Source organism: Heterodontus francisci, chromosome 35 (genome assembly GCF_036365525.1).
Source record: "Heterodontus francisci isolate sHetFra1 chromosome 35, sHetFra1.hap1, whole genome shotgun sequence".
Classification (NCBI taxonomy): domain Eukaryota; kingdom Metazoa; phylum Chordata; class Chondrichthyes; order Heterodontiformes; family Heterodontidae; genus Heterodontus; species Heterodontus francisci.
The window spans coordinates 56,985,262-57,003,925 of record NC_090405.1 but is presented as its reverse complement, the minus strand read 5'-3'; the positions used below and the strand labels follow the sequence as shown (position 1 = coordinate 57,003,925).

Below are 18,664 nucleotides of genomic sequence, written 5' to 3'. Positions count from 1 at the left end.
AAAAATTCCTCCTCATCTCAGTCTTAAACAGCCTGCCCTTATTGTGAGACTGTGTCCCCTGGTTCTAGACTCACCAGCCAGAGGAAACATCCTAGCCACAACTACCTTGTCATTTCCTGTAAGAATTTTGTAAGTTTCAATGAGATCACCTCTCGTTCTTCTAAACTCTAGAGAATACAGGCCCAGTTTATGCAATCTCTCCTCATAAGACAATCCCGCCATAAAAGCCGTCTGAAAGCCAGGTTGGGGATACAGACATTGATTACTGAATGACACAAGCTGTGCTAACGCTTTCTGTAGTATTGCAAGAGCAAGTGTCCACCTCTTGCTGCTATCACTATATGCACCCAGTATCAAGTATGAATGAGATGAGTTAATCTGAACAGCTGCAAAGAATTTAAAGGCCCATTGTTTGTGGTGAGTTAGGACAGCTATTCACCATTAGAGCAACAGAACCAAAGTGATTTTGTCTTCACCCAACATCCTGACCTGGGTAATACATTCCTGCACAAATCCAGTTTAGATTGCTGGTCTTTGGAAACCTTTTGTCCAAAGAATTTTTGCTCTTGTATCTGCTCCATGAAGCAAGATTCAAGTTATGAGATGTCCATATTGTTTTTAGAATTACTGTCCATTGTTTTTCACAGAATATGGTCTGCGATTGGCAAGCCACATTTTTGTAAAAGAGATCTCATCAGAAGGGCTGGCAGCCAAGGACGGCAACATTCACGAGGGAGATGTAGTATTGAAGGTTAGTCATTTTTATTTCCATCTTAAAAACTTGAGCATGCCCCTCCCCTTCAGATTTGCCACCTGACCTTGAAGTTGCAAAGTGCATGGTCTGGGCATGGCCTGCTCAGTGTTGGAGTGGTTCTACAGGGAAGCACTAATCCTGCCTGCTTACTGCTCTGTCCAATGAAGGGAACTCCTCTGTCAGTCTTTAGACAACTTCATAAATGTCCCCCATAAATGCCAATCTGGTGTGAAAATAATTTAAATGTGTGTCCTCTAATAAGGAATCCAGCTCCCTTACTGTTTATAGAACAAACTGTTTAAGCAAAGCTCATAGGCATTCTTGCTGGCTCCATGACTTTATTCATTACGTTGCTGAGTCAGATCATGCAGCACTCGCGCTCCATTTCTGGGCTGCTAAGTTAGCTGATCTCAGCACGATGAGAGGAACCACAATATGCATCAGTTTGAGTTAGGGAAGAGAAGTACGTTGAAGGATTTCTATTCCTGGTCACTATTGTGCCACTCCTAATTATAGGTAAGTTTGGGCACTGAACAGTATTGGATTCAGTTGTGAAGTAAAATAGTCGACTACCACTCACAGTCTATTCTGACATGTAAAAGATGACCACTTAGGCAAGCTACTTCAAGGTGACTGGAGTTCATGAGGCCATACTCCAGCAAGAGTCACTTAGAAAGAAAAACTAACACAAACAGTATTTCTGAACAATATGTTGGAATTCACATTGGGCTGAACATGCTGAAAGTCTTTCTGCAATGAGTTCCAGCTGTGAAGAAGCGTGCTTCAGGTTTTTAGCAGTGACAAGTGCTGGCACCATTTCATTCAGCAAACTAAAAGGTACTTTGACCAAACCTTACTTAACTTGAAAATTGTTTATCACAGTGCAAGCTCAACCGAAAATCCCTTGTCTTGCTGCATGTCTGTGTCTTTGTCTTGTGGTGTCGCATTGTGCATCACTGTTCCAACTTTATCAAATTGACATTTTGTACCAAGTATCTCAATCAAGTTGAGTGACTGTTCAGCAAGGAGCAGAATTTTATCTTCTGCTTTGGGTTTCGCACAATGGCATCTTGATTTGTTAAATTAATTTGGCAAATTCCTTTGTAACTCTAACTCTATTTAAACAATCCCTATGATGCACTAATTGAAGATAGGGTTGTTGCACTCGGGGAGAATGCTGATAAGGGAAGTGCCTTGGATTTTCAAGTGAATGCTTGCTATCAAGTGTGGAGAGCAAAGAAACATTAGCACTGTTTTAACTTCTTTTACATAGAGCAAGCTATTGTCCCACTATGACTGCTGCCTTCTGATAAGGGCTGTGCTATTCGTGGATAGGCACCAGACTTTCTTAACTGTGATTCTTTGTTTCATTACAGATCAATGGCACAGTTACAGAAAACATGTCGTTGGGAGACGCAAAGAAACTAATAGAAAGGTCGAAGGGAAAGCTTAAAATGGTGGTGCAGAGAGATGAGCGAGCTACTCTCCTTAACGTGCCTGATTTGGATGACAGCATTCCTTCTGCAAATGCATCTGAAAGAGACGGTTAGTGTTTGAACTGATAGTCCTGCAAGGACAGTGTTGTAATTCCCTGCTGTTCCTGGCTTTGAATGTAAGTGACACGTTGAATAGAAACTTAGTGCATTAACCTAGCTGCTTATCGGAGCAATACTGAGCAGTCACTGGGATATCTGTCACTGACTTTCATTGTCAGCTGTAATAGATAAGCCAGTCCAGGAAGGACACACCCACTATTACAGCTCAAATTGTTCTCTTAAGGACTTAAACAATTGCTGAAATAAAAAGAAAAAGTGCTGGAAATACTCAGCAGGTCTGGCAGCATCTGTAGAGAGAGAAGCAAAGTTAATGTTATGACCTGGTGAGAAAGGTGTTTGGGGTCCTTGTCAGCCTTCACCTGGTCTTGACGTAACAGAGTTTAATTTTAAACGTACCATGTTTTTAGCTCCCCCTTGGTGAATCTTTGTTCACCACTTTCCAATTATAAGGCAAAGAAACCAGCACAAACAGGATTTCATAGGTTTAAAGAAAAGTTGAAATTTATTAAACTTAAACTCTACTTCGGTTGATGCCTACGGATACATGACACACCCACGCTAGCATGCAAATAGAGACTGAAAAGAGCAGAAGAAATAAAGTGGTAAAGTTTGAGGCAATATCTGAAGAGCTTTTGTTAAGATTGTTCGAGCTTACTGTAGAGTCCTTGATTGTAGGTAGATCTTGCTTTTTGTTTGGGCTCAGTATTCTTCTTAAAACCTTGTTCGCTGTAGGAGACTTTTCTCTCTTGGGATTCATGTGTCTTCAGTGGATTCAGAGGCTTGTGAGAAAGAGATGGGAGCAGACAGGAGCGATCTTCTCAGTTCAGGAGCAAACAGACTTTCTCAGTTCAAACTATTTGTACAATTCAGAGAAAAACCCAGGTTGCCAAGCAGGTTAGTCATGTGACTAACTGGTCTGACCACCTCTTGGACTGTATCACCTAAGCAGTCTCTGGAATGCTCCTCTTACATACAATACCAGGTGATCAAAAGTCCATTGAGGGTTGAATGTGTCAGGGAATGGTCCTTTGTCCTTCCAATCACCGTCTGTTAATATGCAGATGTCTTTCCAGCCACTGCTGATCTGTTTAACAAGTCCTTTCTTCACTCCAGTAACAGTTTAAAACCAATGTTCATGACAAAATTAATGTACCTCATTCTTGGCAGTTGGGGGCCTAGCATGACATTAACGCTTCAGGTCTGTGGGATTTCATCAGAACAATTGCTGCTTGCTCCATTTTGTGGTACTTATAAAGGTGTGACATGAATATTCTGCTACGTACAATGTTATGTTGTTTGCAGAATGACATTTTTGTAAATCAGTGAATAGTTGTTAATTTGTTTCTTTGACATTTTAGGGTTTTTCAGTAGTAAGACGATAACTTGTGAATTTTGTTGTTAGATATTTCAGAAATTCATTCATTAGTATCTGATCATTCCAACCGTTCAAACGAGAGGTTACGACTGCGCAGTCGTTCACGCTCACCTGACAAACGATCAGACTGGTCTGACCACTCGCGCCATTCTCCACAGCCCATCAGCAATGGGAGGTAGGCATTTTCCCTTTCTCTGTTTACTTGTCTTGTGTCAAAGCTTGCACTGTATTTGGACATGCTTATTTTGTTGCCTTTGCTCACCCCAGTATTTCTGGATGGTGAAATGTGTTTATGCCAAGAACTATGTTACATGACTGTAATCTCTCCAACCTAAACATCATCGACTCTAGAGTTACTAGGGGACATAGGTTTAAGGTGCGAGGGGCAAAGTTTAGAGGGGATGTGCGAGGCAAGTCTTTTACACAGAGGGTGGTGAGTGCCTGGAACTTGCTGCCAGGGGAGGTGGTGGAAGCAGATACGATAGTGACGTTTAAGAGACATCTTGACAAATATATGAATAGGAAGGGAATAGAGGGATATGGGCCCCGGAAGTGCAGAAGGTGTTAGTTTAGGCAGGCATCAAGATCGGCGCAGGCTTGGAGGGCCGAATGGCCTGTTCCTGTGCTGTACTGTTCTTTGTTCTACTCGTCTGTTTGGAAAAATTGTACTTTTGATTTTACAGCCATAGGATCATAGAAATTGCAACGCAGAAGGGGGCTGATGTCCTTTACTATGAATATACCAACTCCAGTTAGGAGATAGCTACTATTCTATTTCCTGAATAATCTAGGCAGAGTTTTAAGACATCCCCTGCCCCACAATTTATGACTGGCTGCCATAAATGAAACTTTTCTGCCTTTTAGCACATGTAGCCGGAATAACGCAACAACCTCGTCACGTTTATCATACTGCATATTGCATTAGTCCTAATCTGGTTGGCTGTCTGGGCTGGGCCTTGGGGCGCGTGGAACATGAGAAGGTGGTGTAATCTGTGTGAAGGAAGACGTATTCTGTTAAAATATTTTGAACCTTAAAAATTTGTGGCAAAAAATGGAAGGGCTGCCAGAACATTGCTGGGTGTTCAGAAGGTACATGCGTTTATCTTTGTTGAAAAGTTTGGATTGAGTGGGATTAAACGATGGTCAGTAAGTGGATAAGAGGCAGCTGTGAGATGGGGCTGTGTGTAATTTATAGGCCTCTCTATAGCGGATGCAGTGTGCTCTTTCAGGTTACCAGCATTCTGTGTTCTAGGTTTCCTGGTCTCCAAGTGCAGCCATTGTCAGGTTTCCCGAACTGCATTCTGTCCCTGGCGAGTTTAATTTTTTGGCCTTTGTGTCTGCGTTCCCCTGACAGGGAATTCTGCTCGACAGGGTTGGTTTAGTACTGTTTGTAGGTATAATGTTACACCATGAATCCTACAGCTTTTGTCTCCCTAGCATGCAAATTAATTTTTTTTCTCAGTGCAGAAAAGGTTAAGTTTGAAATCTTGTACGATTCTAGATATTGATTGCCTCTGTTTCCTGCCTTTGTTCAGGCTGCAGCTGTCAGTAAGGTTTGTTGCCTGAGCACAGAAAAGTGCTTTATTTTTAGCACTGTTATACAGAGTGACATCAGTGCACAAAGAATGAGTGAAAGTTAAGATATACATACTTTGAAGGAATGTTAAAGAATGCAGTCCTGCTGGTATTTCAGGTCTTTGTGCGAGTCGACAACTGGTATTTTCCGATATGCATCTAGTAAAGAAGTAAGTGGCTGTGCCTGATGCTGATTGCACAATTGTGGTGAAAATGTGCACGTGTAGTGTTGCTTTCTGGTGATATTTAAGGAAGAATGGAGGAAGTGAACATCAATTTGTGCGATATGTAGCAGCAGCCATGTTGATGTGATTGAGTGAATCTCGCGAATCATGGTATCAAATGAAATGTTAGAAAATGTTAGCTGTTAATAAAGTTGTTTTAGCAGGGCATTTAGAAAAATTCATGGTAATCAGGCAGGGTCAACATGGTTTTGTGAAAGGGAAAAGTGGTGTTGTAAGTAGTGAGGAGGAAAGCCTTAGATTACAGGATGATATAGATGGGCTGGTAAGATGGGCGGAGCAGTGGCAAATGGAATTTCATACTGAGAGTGTGAGGTGATGCATTTTGGGAGGACTAACAAGGCAAGGGAATATACAATGGATGGTAGGATCCTAGGAAGTACAGAGGGACCTTGGTGTACTTGTCCATAGATCACTGAAGGTAGCAGCACAGGGAGATAAGGTGGTTAGGAAAGCATATGGGATATTTGCCTTTATTAGCCGAGGCATAGAATATAAGAGCAGGGAGGTTATGATGGAGCTGTATAAAACGCTAGTTAGGCCACAGCTGGAGTATTGTGTACAGTTCTGGTCACCACAGAGGGCGGCCGCAGCCTCACAGCTCCAGCGACCCGGGTTCAATTCTGGGTACTGCCTGTGTGGAGTTTGCAAGTTCTCCCAGTGTCTGCGTGGGTTTTCTCCGGGTGCTCTGGTTTCCTCCCACAAACCAAAAGACTTGCAGGTTGGTAGGTAAATTGGCCATTATAAATTGCCACTAGTATAGGTAGGTGGTAGGAGAATGTAGGGACAGGTGATGTGGTAGGAATATGGGATTAGTGTAGGATTAGTATAAATGGGTGGTTGATGGTCGGCACAGACTTGGTGGGCCGAAGGGCCTGTTACAGTGCTGTATCTCTAAACTAAACTAAACACTATAGGAAGGATGTGATTGCACTGGAGAGGGTGCAGAAGAGATTCACCAGGATGTTGCCTGGGCTGGACCATTTCAGCTATGAAGAGAGACCGAAAAGGCTAGGGTTGTTTTCCTTAGAGCAGAGAAGGGGGGATGTGATTGAGGTATACAAAATTATGAGGGGCATTGATAGGATCGACAGGAAGAAACCTTTTCCCTTAGCGGAGGGGTCAATAACCAGGGAGCATAGATTTAAGGTAAGGGGCAGGAGGTTTAGAGGGGATTTGAGGAAATAATTTTTCACTCAGAGGGTGGTTGGAATCTGGAACACACTGCCTGAAGAGGTGGTAGAGGCAGGAACCCTCACAACATTTAAGTAGTATTTAGATGAGCACTTGCAACGCCATAACATACAAGGCTACAGGCCAAGTGCTGGAAAATGGGACTAGAATAGTTAGGTGCTTGATGGCCGGCACAGACAAGATGGGCCGAAGGACCCGTTTCTGTGCTGTATAACTCTATGTTTAACCAATTTATTGGAGTTCTTTGAAGAAGTTACACGTGCTGTTGGTAAAGGGAAACTGGTGGATGTATTGTACTTAGATTTCCAGAAGGCATTTGATAAGGTACAACATCAAAGGCTATTGCAGAAAATAAAAGCTCATGGTGTAGGGGGTAAAATATTGGCATGGATAGAAGATTGGCTAGCTAACAGGAAACAGAGTAGGCATAAATGTGTCATTTTCTGGTTGGCAGGATGTAACGAGTGGTGTACCACAAGGATCTGTGCTGGGGTCTCAACTTTTTACAATTTATATAAATGACTTAGATGAAGGGACCGAAGGTGTGGTTGCAAAATTTGCTGATGACACAAGGGTAGGTAGGAAGGTAACTTGTGAAGAGAACATAAGGAGGCTACAAAGGGATATAGATAGGTTAAGTGAGTGGGCAAAGACCTGGAAAATGGAGTATAATGTGGGAAATTGTCCACTTTCGCAGGAAGAATAAAAAAGAAGCATATTATCTAAATGGTGAGAGATTGCAGAGCTCTGAGATACAGAGGGATCTGGGTGTCCTGGTGCATGAATCGCACAAGGTTAGTATGCAGGTACAGCACGTAATTAGGAAAGCTAATTGACAAATACATGAATAGGAAGGGAATAGAGGGATATGGGCCCCGGAAGTGCAGAAGGTTAGTTTCGGCAGGCATCAAGATCGGCGCAGGCTTGAAGGGCCGAATGGCCTGTTCCTGTGCTGTATTGTTCTTTGTTCTAATAGAATGTTATTGTTTATCACAAGGGGAATTGAATACAAAAGTAGGGAGATTATGCTTCAGCTATACAGGGCATTGGTGAGACCACATCTGGAGTATTGTGTACAGTACTGGTCTCCTTATTTAAGGAAGGATGTAAATGCTTTGGAGGCAGTTCAGAGAAAGTTTACTGGACTGATACCTGGAATGGAAGGGCTGTCCTACGAGGAAAGATTGGACAGGGTAGGCTTGTATCCGCTGGAATTTAGAAGAGTAAGAGGCGACTTGATAAGATCGTTAGGGCTCTTGACAGGGTGGATGTGGAAAGGATGTTTCCCCTTGTGAGAGAATCTAGAACCAGGGGTCACTGTTTAAAAATAAGGGGTCACCCATTTATGACTGAGATGAGGAGAAATTTTTTCTGTGTGTCGAGAGTCTTTGGAATTCTCCTCCTCAAAAGGCAGTGGAAGCAGAGTCTTTGAATATTTTTAAGGCAGAGGTAGATAGATTCTTGCTAAGCAAGGGGGTGGAAGGTTATCAGGGGAAGGTGGAAATGTGGAGTAATCAGTTCAGCCATGAACTTATTGAATGACAGAGCAGGCTCGAAGGACCGAATGGTCTACTCCTGCTCCTAATTCGTATGTTCGTTAGTCTTTTACCCAGGTTCTGTGTGTAGATTGAGTGCAGCTGGGGAATAAGCCTTTTCGCGGGTCTATATATAGACGGTGAGTCCTGTGTGGTTACAGCAGTTTAGAGTGTAAGTTTCCTGTTGGTTAACTGGCTATACAGATTTCTAAAGCACCTTTTGTTTGCATGTAAGCTGATTAAATATTTCCCCCCTCTCCACCTGTCTCTTGAAGATAGTGATCCATGCTGGAATAGTATCCCGTGGCTACTCTGCTCCATTAATAAATGTCCAGCCTTCATGTGTAGGATCAGTAAGGTATCTCCCATTTGAGCCTCATCTTGCTGTAACCTGACTGTGTACACACTGCCTAGCTGCAGTTGCTGGATGCTGAGCAGAAGCAGGAAGTCTGGTTGATTTTTTTCTAGGCTAGGGGCACAGACCAAATTTAACACGCCTCCCAACTGGGGAATCTAACGCTTGCTTTAAGAAAAAAGTGGACGTAGAATCCGAATGTGTTTTCAAAATTGAGATCTTAACTTTTCGTGAACTCAATGTGGGAGTGAGCAGCAAACATTGTGCAATTCAGGTTTTCTGTCAGTGAATAGCTCCACCTCCTGGCCACAAATATACTGAGCTTTATAGTAAAAGCAGAATACTGCAGATTAAAGGGCCTGCTACCCGACCCGAACCCAACGAGACCCGACGATGTGCGTCAGGTCGGGTCGCACTTCCGGGTCCGGCATTCGGGCTCGGGTCGGATCGGACATGTTCTATCACCACCTCAGGTAAGTGACGCTAATGTTGATTTACTTTTTGGACTTTAAAGGTGGTTTTGTTACAGTTATTTTAAACTTGTTCAGGTAAGGAACAAAGTGAAAAACGGAAGGTAAGTTATCTGATGGTCGGGCGTGGGAAAAAATGGAAGGACTCGGGCTGGGTCAGGCTCAGGGTTGGATGGGGTTCTGTCGGGCCCGGGTCGCTTCTCATTTTCGGACCCGAGCAGGCCTTTACTACAGAATCTGGAAATGCTGGAAATACTCAGCAGGTCTGGTGAAAGGTCACTGACCTGAAATGTTAACTCTGCTTCTCTCTCCACAGATGCTGCCCAACCTGTTGAATATTTCCAGCATTTCTGGTTTTTATTTAATATACTGACCTGTGTAAGGTTACTGTAAAAAAAAAAAAGATATCTTTGCTGTTGTGATAAACGCTGTTTGATGCTTTGCTAAATTGAAGTGTTCCTTTGTAGTACAGTCCTTGTTGGCTTTACAGCCCTGCAGAATCCATTTTCAGCAGCAACAAATTGAAAAGCACCAAGTGTCTTTGGCAAGTACCCCCACTTGCTTTCTGGCACAAGCTGTATATTGTGCTGGCAGACCTAAATTAATCTCGTAGCTTGGGAAACAGCAGTGCCTTTCCTTTAGCATTGCTTCCTGTTCAAAGAAGCCGCTCTGAAAGCTGGGATAAGTTGGCCAATTTGTTTATTAAGACAATGTAAACTATACCTTAACCTTTCAGGTAAGCCCCTCCGTACCCAGAGCTGGTTTCTCCTTGCTACTGTTTACATGTCACTAGTTTTGCTCAGGGGCTTTCAAATAGTTTTTTTTTTAAAAGAAATCTTGAAACAAAACAGATCAAGAACTATTCAGAGCTTGTGTTGGATTTACTTCACAATGTAAAGGCGCAGCATACAGGGATTAGAGTTACCTAATGTAAAGGTATAGTATACTGCTGTCAGCCTTGGCTTTGTGGTTGCACTCTATCCTCAAAATTAGAAGGTTTAGGGTTGATTTACCCCCCTAGGGACTTGTGCACATCATCCTGGTTTACAATCCAGTGCAGTACTGAGGGAGTGCTGCACTGCCAGAGGTGCCACCAGTAGAATAAAACATTAAATTAAGGTCCCATCAATCCTCTTGGGTGGTTGTAAAAGATTCTAGGATACTTAGTATTCCTGGTGTCCTGGCCAACATTTATTGCTGAACCAACATTACTAAAGCAGTCTAATTGGTTAAATGTCTTGTTGCTATTCGTATGATCTTTGTGAATATAGGTTGCCACATTCCCTATATTACAACTTCTAAAAGTACTTCATTGGCTGTAAAGCACTTTGGAATGTCCTGAGATGGTGAAAGGTGCAATAGAAATGCAAGTTCTTTTTATAGGGGTTAGAATTACTGCAACTTGAAATATTGAGTGGGGTGGGGGGGGGGGGGGGTGGGGGGGGGGGGAAACAGAGGCAATAAAGGGACAGCAATTGATTATTTAAATCTGTAGCTAATTTGACTATTTGTGCTTTCACTAGTAGCATAGTTCTACTGTTCATTTTGTGAACCTGAATATTCTGTTTGAATTATTTTGCCGGGTGCACACTCCTGCTGTACTCTGTGAAACTTATTTACAGCCAATGAAAGTTGCTGAGTACTCATGCAATGTATAGATTTTTCTGTTGAAATAGACCAGAGAGAGAAGTTACTTATTTTTGTTAGTCAAAGATCCCACGAAAATGATGTGATCAGAGGACCCAAGGCAGGAGCTGTGTCAACGCCAATGAAGAACACTGAAGAGACATTTGTAGTTAAAGCTGTTGAAGAGCCTGTGACTGCAGTTGTTGATGAGAGAACAGAGAAACAAGCTCCTCCATTACCAGGTCTGTTAACTGACAATTTCTTGGAAGGAAGTGATGCTATTGTTGGGGCATTGTTGGGAGGGGGGACAGTTGGAGATTTTAGCAGGTGTAATTGATCTAACCTTCACACTCTGCTGCATGATAGTCGTGCCAACATAAGTCTTATATTTTTTCAGTTAAAGAAGCCACATTACTGTTATTCAGAGACTTAATTGGCTGGGAAGCACATGCCGCCAGTGCCATAACTTAATTCAGAATTACAAGTTTCTTTGAAATCCTTTTCTAAATACACAGCCTTGATATTTGGTTATCTTCAAATAGGAAAATGATCAAACCAGTTAGAACACAGTTGATGTTTAAAAATGCCCTTGCATTTAGATTGAAGAAATTGCTTCCAAAACAGTGTTTAACATGAACTGTTTCTGTAGAGCCCAAGCCAGTGTATGCTCAGCCTGGCCAGCCTGATGTGGATTTGCCTGTTAGTCCATCCGATGCACCCGTTCCAAACTCGCCGCATGATGATGGGATGTTGAGGTAATTCAGCAATGCTATACTAATCTGTTCAGAGCTTGATCAGGATTGGTGTGATTGTTTCCTGTGCCACAGTCTGCAATATACAACTTAATTGTGTTTGAATCTAGTGGCTGAAGTTTTCTCCTCTTGGTTGTTGTTAGCAGATTTGGAATCCCAATCTTTCTTTGCAGGCTTCAGGAACCCCCAGTACATTCCCTTTGTGTGTAAACCTGATGACCTCTCAGGAGGGGACCCTGAACCCTTTGACAAAAATGAAAAAGTGTAGCTTTGCTAACTGGGCAGGGGCTCGGGTTGAAAAACCTAGAGAGCTTGTGCTTAATCTAGATGAGTGTTGATGTCTGAGTAAGACGAATTGGGGGAGCACAATGTGGAACTCACTGCTCCATGAAGTGGTTGAAACAGAGAGCATTGGCACATTCGAACACTTGATGCATAGACATGAGGGAGAACGGAATAGGGGGATATGGGCAGGGTGGGAAGACTCTTGTGTGGAGTATAAACACTGAATGGCTTCTTTCCAGAATCTTCCAAGTTGCTGAAACTGAAATGAGAATGTTGAAAGAACTCTTAGAGGAATTGGGTGAGAGTTTTTAACTCATTGCATTCAAATACAGATATTTTCAGTCTCTTTATCCCAAACAGGAGGACAGAAAAAAACCTGTGCAACAAGTTTAGTTGAACAAAATGAGATTAGAAGTTTATTGGAGGAGGCCGTCATAGGAGTTGGCTAGAACTCACTGGTCAGGGATCTCTTGAGCACTTATCAGGGAATGAAGGGAAGGTTTCTGAATGCCGAGCTCTCCATCGCTTGGGTACCAGTCAGAGTTGGGTTTAATGGAAAAAGCTTAATTTAGGTATGTGAGGTGCTAAAACTGACAATTATTAATTGATTTATTTATGAAAACTGCTTAATGGAACTGATGCTAGAGACACTAGAAAGGAATGAATGTACCTGCAGGCCTCAAACAGGTCATTCCATTTTCCCCAAAACAAGTTGTGAGCATGTTTTGCGGATAGAGGTTTAACTGTTCTCTGCTGTTGTTTCATATCACACAATATTCGCTTTCAGGCCAAGTATGAAGCTTGTGAAGTTTAAGAAGGGAGAAAGTGTTGGTCTCCGTCTGGCAGGTGGGAATGATGTGGGAATATTTGTTGCTGGAGTATTGGAAGATAGTCCTGCAGCTAAAGAAGGTCTAGAGGAAGGAGATCAGATCCTCAGGGTAAGGCAAAATATTTCCAATGAATTCTTCTGGTTGACTTTTTAATGAAGTCCTGATGGGAAGTGATTTCTTTACATGAATGAAGTATATATGCTATCAACAGTGACCTTTGGCAAGTTGCAGTATTTTGTAGCTGAATGCTCACCAAATGCCAAAAACAAGGCTCCCATCTGAGAGATGCAAAGAAATGCTGGGTTCACTGACCATGAAATCAATAAATGCCTAAAATCAATACGTTCAAACATTGCATTTTTCCTCAAAACTGCAAATTTTTTAAGGATGTGTTCCTCAGAATAAGAAATGAATTTTAAATTGCCATTTATCATAGCTCTTTTGAAACCTAATGTTTATAGTGAACCCCTTTCAGATCCATTTCTGGACATTGAGAGATTCAGACTTGGGTTGGTTCTTGCTGTGTATTTTTATGTGATGTATTACAAAAGGGCAGCCAACATCCCTGATGTGTAGAAAAATGAGAAAGGAATTCAGCATGTGTTAACCATCTAGCTGTCTGCACCACAGGTAAATAATGTGGATTTTGCCAATATCATCCGCGAGGAGGCAGTCCTGTTCCTGCTCGACCTTCCAAAAGGAGAAGAGGTCACTATCCTAGCACAGCAGAAAAAAGATGGTGAGCTGCCTCACTGCAATTGCTAGTTCAATATAAGCAGAAGGTTTGAAGTGGAAGCCTTAAAACTGTTCTTCATCCCTAGAAGTTGTAACCAGTTGTTGAAAAGATCCTGCAGATACTTAATGCATAAAAGCTTTTAATTCTGAAAAAAATACTGTTTGACAGGCTGGAGGGGTTGAATGACCTACTCCTGTGTCTATTACTGTCTTGGTCTAAATTTGATTTGCAGTCTAGTCCAAATTTTAAATGCTACATATTCCTTTAAGTTCATGGTAAAATCTTTGCTTGTTCCAGTTTATCGACGTATTGTGGAATCTGATGTGGGAGATTCCTTTTACATCCGCACTCACTTTGACTATGAAAAAGAATCCCCGTATGGTTTAAGTTTTAACCGAGGTGAGGTGTTCCGAGTGGTGGATACACTGTATAATGGGAAGTTGGGCTCCTGGCTTGCCATTCGAATTGGCAAAAACCACAAGGAGGTGGAAAGGGGCATCATTCCAAACCGAAACAGGTGTGTGACCCAATAGCATTTTTACTTTTTTTCATATCTTAGGATGTCTACTGTAGAACTTAAGGAATTACCGCTTAAAACTGCAGCATTGCAGCACTTTCATTGAAATGTTCAAATAGGAGCTACGCCCTCCCAACCTGTACTGAAATGAAAACAAAGCAGTCAGGCATTAGAGTTCCAACAGGGTATGTTTTGTATCTGATTTCATAGAATCATAGGAAATCGGAACAGGAGTTGGCCATCCAGCCCATCAAGCCTGGTCTGTCATTCAGACAGATCATGACTGATAATCTACCTCAATGCCATTTTCCCCCACTATCTATCGATTTCTGTCTTCAATGATTGAGTTTCCACAGCCCTCTGGGATAGAGAATTCCACAGATTCACCACCCTCTGTGTAAAGAAATTCCTCCTCATCTCAGTCTTAAATGGCCTGCCTCTTATTCTGAGACTGTGTCCCCTGGTTCTAGACGCATCAGCAGCAGAGGAAACATCCTATCCACATCTACCCTGTCACGCCCTGTAAAAGTTTTGAGAGTTTCAGTGAGATCACCTCTCATTCTTCGAAACTCTAGAGAATACAGGCCCAGTTTCTGCAGTCTTTCCTCATAAGACAATCCAGCCATCCCAGGGATTAGTCTGGTGAACCACCATTGCACTACCTCTATGGCAAGTATATCCTTTCTTCGATGAGGAGACCAAAACTGTACACAGTACTCCAGGTGCAGTCTCACCAAGGCTTTATACAACTGCAGCAAGACTTCTTTACTCCTGTAGTCAAACGTACCATTTGCTTGCTGCACCTGCATAGTGGCTTTTAGTAACTCATGAACAAGGACACCCAGGACCCGTTGGACATCAACACTTCCCAACCTCTCTCCATTTAAGAAATTTCCCCCCACCCCCAATTATTTCCCAGTGTATTGAACATTCGAGGATTTGTTTAAAAAATATCAATTGCAGGATAGAATATTTGAACAGTAATTAAGGGCTCAAAACAAAGTGCACTACAGCATCGAGTCATGATTTAGTTCCATGATTTGGTTATTGATTAAATTGATGTAATGTAAGATTGATGAAGGGAAAGCAATGGATGTTGTCTATATGGATTTTAAGAAAGTGTTTGATGAAGTACCACATAAAAGGCTAGTTAACAAAATTGAGGCTCATGGAATAGGAGGGTCAGTGTCAGCTTGGATAAAAAATTAGCTTAAGGACAAAGAACAGTGAGGCGTGGTAAGTGGATATTTTTCAGACTGCCGGATGGTAGATGCTGGTGTTGCCCAAACTTCAATGCTAGGAGCACTTTTTTTTTGATATACATAAATGACTTGGATATTGGAATACTGAGTAAAATTTCAAAATTTGCCGATGATGCGAAACTTGGAGGTGCAGCAGTCAGTGAGGATATCAATCAACTGCAACAGGTCATAGGTTGGCAGACAAGTGGCAGATGGAATTTAATGCAAAGAAATGTGAGGTAATGCATTTTGGCAAATGGGATAGCAAGCGGCAATATAAACTAAATGGTACAGTTTTAAAGAGCGTACAGAGACCTGGGGGCAGGACATATTGAGGGAGTAGTTAGCAAAACATATAAGATATTGGGCTTCATAAATAGAGGTTCTTTTGGGCCTCCTTATCTCGAGAGACAATGGATACGTGCCTGGAGGTGGTCAGTGGTTTGTGAAGCAGCGCCTGGAGTGGCTATAAAGGCCAATTCTGGAGTGACAGGCTCTTCCACAGGTGCTGCAGAGAAATTTGTTTGTCGGGGCTGTTGCACAGTTGGCTCTCCCCTTGCGCCTCTGTCTTTTTTCCTGCCAACTACTAAGTCTCTTCGACTCGCCACAATTTAGCCCTGTCTTTATGGATGCCCGCCAGCTCTGGCGAATGCTGGCAACTGACTCCCACGACTTGTGATCAATGTCACACGATTTCATGTCGCTTCATAAATAGAGGTAGTGAGTACTAAAGCAGGGAGTTTCTGCTGAATTGAGATCTCTCTCCACAGATGCTGAGTATTTCCAGCATTTTTTTTTAAGATTTCCAGCATCCGCAGTATTTTGCTTTTATTTTAGGGAACCGTTATAAAGCTCTGGTTAGGCCACAACTAGAATATTGCATCCAGTTCTGGTCACCGTACTTTAGGAAGGATGTGAGGGTCCTTGAGAGGGTGCAGAGGAGATTTACCAGAATGTTTCCAGGGATGAGGGATTTTAGCTACAAAGTTAAGTTGGAGAAGCTGGAGGAGTTCTTGTTGCAGTAAAGGAGATTGCGGGGAGATTTTATAGAGGTGTACAAGATTATGACAGCTTTGGATACTGTAGAAAAAGAAAATCTGTTCCCATTAGCTAATGTTATAAGGACTAGGGGACACAGATTTAAGGATTTGGGCAAGAGAGGCAGGGGAGATGTGAGGAAGAACTTTTTTTTTTTTACACAGTGGGTGGTAATGAGCTGGAACGCTCTGCCTGAGGGGATGGTGGAAGTGGAGACGACGATTGATTTCAAAAGGAGATTGGATGGGCATTCGAGGGAAATAAACTTGCAGGGCTATGGGGTGGAAATGGGGAATGGGACTGATTGCATTGCTCTACAGAGTGTTGGTATGGACTTGATGGGCTGAATGGTCGCTTTCTGTGCTGTTATGACTCTGACTCTTTGACCTTTTTTGTATATTGTGCTAACTAGAGCTGAGCAGTTGTCCAGTGTGCAGTACACACTCCCAAAGATCGCTGGTGGTGATCGTGCAGACTTTTGGCGGTTTCGTGGACTTCGTAGCTCGAAGAGAAATCTGCGGAAAAGCAGGGATGATCTTTCAGCTCAGCCTGTTCACACCAAGTTTCCAGCTTATGAGAGAGTTGTCCTTCGTGAAGGTAAAGGAGAAGGGGCTGGGTCTTTATTGGAGAGAAAAGATCACTTTATGTTCACTTGGAGATGTTATCTGTTTACCTCATCCTCTTTATCACTTGCTGTCAGTGGAAGCACATGAGAGCAATCCCAAGTTTGTCAGAATTCCCTTTTGGGAAGGACTGTTTAACTGGTTATGAGGCTTCCTTGGCCCACGGTAGTAATGCATTTGACAATGTAGTATAATGCATTTCTAAGTCTGTAATGATTTACAAATCAGTGCTATGCATAGTGGTGTGAGTGACACTTCTAATCAAACTGAGACATGAGGGGTAAATGGTTCTATTCCACATGAATCCTATCAGCACTGATGCTCTGTGGTATTAGATCCAGTGATTATTTACGTAGAATACCCCAGCTTGGTGTGAAACACAGGGTGTGGGTTGCTGAGGCTGTTATCAGTTATTAGAGGGCATTTTTATAAGATCAGCTTTTGGGTAGAGGAGTTGATCCCTAAATTGTACCTTTTTATGTGGCACTTGCCTTGCCACTGAGAAATCATTAAGGATTGCTTTCAGTATTTCGCAGTATATCTCCTTGGCTTTACTCACAGTTTGGAGGAGGAGATGGTCTATGTATTATGTGACCCATCCAATAACACAGAGAGTGGATCTGTACCCTGCCGGAGAGCTGGAGCGTGCCCGTGAGCCGGGCAGTGCCTGGTGAGCTGGAGCCTGTCTGTGACCTAGACAGGGGCAGTTGGCAAAGAGGTCGTAGATGGAACAAGTAAGATTAACAGACGTTCCTGTTACAATATTACTGATTGTTTTCAGCAGACTAGGGATGTGACGATTACCAACTCGAGCCGTTTTACATGCTTAAACTGCTGTCAAACAGCATTTTTAGATGAATATATGTAAAGGGCTCCTAATCTGGAATTTCTGACATGCATTGCCTTTGGGCCAAAGTAGATCCTGGCATGATTAAATCCTCTGATATATGCATGTCTTTGAGGTCATTTTTGGTCAACTACATGTGCTCTTTCTAGGTTATATATGTAACTATCCTGTAAATTATAAATATCTTTAATCCAGATTTCCTCCTCCTCTCCTACTCCCTCCCCCAGGCTAACAGGATGAGCTGATGGACCTTTTCATTCATACCCCATCTACGCAGGATGTGGCTCATAGCTTGAATTGTCTAAACTAGTCAGAAATGTTGTTGAAATGGTTAACTGTGGGTTATTTTTAATGTATGATTACAGAGTTAAGCATTTGATAATTTTCGTTTTTTTTTAAAGCTGGTTTTCTGAGGCCAGTAGTCATTTTCGGGCCTCTCGCTGATGTTGCTCGAGAGAAGCTTGCACGAGAAGAGCCAGATTTGTATGAAATTGCAAGTAAGATTTCCCTTTATCTTCCTTAACCTATATTTCTTGGTAATGATTGGTGCAGTGCTAGGGAACAGTTTTTTAGACAGTGGTGATCTTCTGATCCCTCACAGAAGGGTCCATAATTCATGTGAGCATGGCACTAAATTTCAAAGTTGATCCATCACAGCTGTGCTCAGCAGTTATCGAGCAGGAGACCACACTGTTCTTTGCCAGTGAGTCAGTTGCCAGGGGCAATTTGTGTTGGGATGGTGCCTTGATTCTGCTTGCTCCACGATCAAAATATGCAACTAAAATCTGGATCTATCTTGTGGTAATTCATTGTAATGCAAAGTAGATCATCCTTAAGTTACATTTAGGTAAAACGCAACAAAACAGTATTATGTAGCTCTGTACAGCAATATTGGACTGAATTGAACTCTTCAAAGACTCTCTCAAATGTAGTTCAGACTTGAGCTTTTGGTGGTTTACCTTCAGGATCCAGTATTCCTTTCTCCTAAATTATCAGAACCTGCACTAACTATGTTTTCCAAATATGATTTGACCCAAATGATTTAAACACATTTAGTTTCAGATTGTTGAGTGGAAGATACTTTGGAGCTAATCTTTAGTTACTAATCTCCAG

The 18,664-nt window shown here is 42.3% G+C and overlaps 1 protein-coding gene across 8 annotated transcripts in view; it reads left to right on the top strand.

The window, feature by feature from the left end:
• tjp1a (tight junction protein 1a) overlaps nucleotides 1-18,664 on the top strand; it is a 250,381-nt gene that overhangs the window by 163,684 nt on the left and 68,033 nt on the right. For 7 of the 8 annotated variants that reach the window (XM_068015684.1, XM_068015688.1, XM_068015686.1 and 4 more), the window contains exons 6-15: nucleotides 648-751; nucleotides 2,131-2,299; nucleotides 3,713-3,860; nucleotides 10,764-10,924; nucleotides 11,332-11,437; nucleotides 12,507-12,657; nucleotides 13,180-13,288; nucleotides 13,583-13,802; nucleotides 16,494-16,678; nucleotides 17,953-18,048. In XM_068015684.1, the coding sequence (XP_067871785.1) occupies nucleotides 648-751; nucleotides 2,131-2,299; nucleotides 3,713-3,860; nucleotides 10,764-10,924; nucleotides 11,332-11,437; nucleotides 12,507-12,657; nucleotides 13,180-13,288; nucleotides 13,583-13,802; nucleotides 16,494-16,678; nucleotides 17,953-18,048 (1,449 nt within the window). Of the gene's footprint in view, nucleotides 1-647; nucleotides 752-2,130; nucleotides 2,300-3,712; nucleotides 3,861-5,321; nucleotides 5,431-10,763; nucleotides 10,925-11,331; nucleotides 11,438-12,506; nucleotides 12,658-13,179; nucleotides 13,289-13,582; nucleotides 13,803-16,493; nucleotides 16,679-17,952; nucleotides 18,049-18,664 lie in introns of those variants that run through there. The other variant, XM_068015687.1, reaches the window with a different exon arrangement.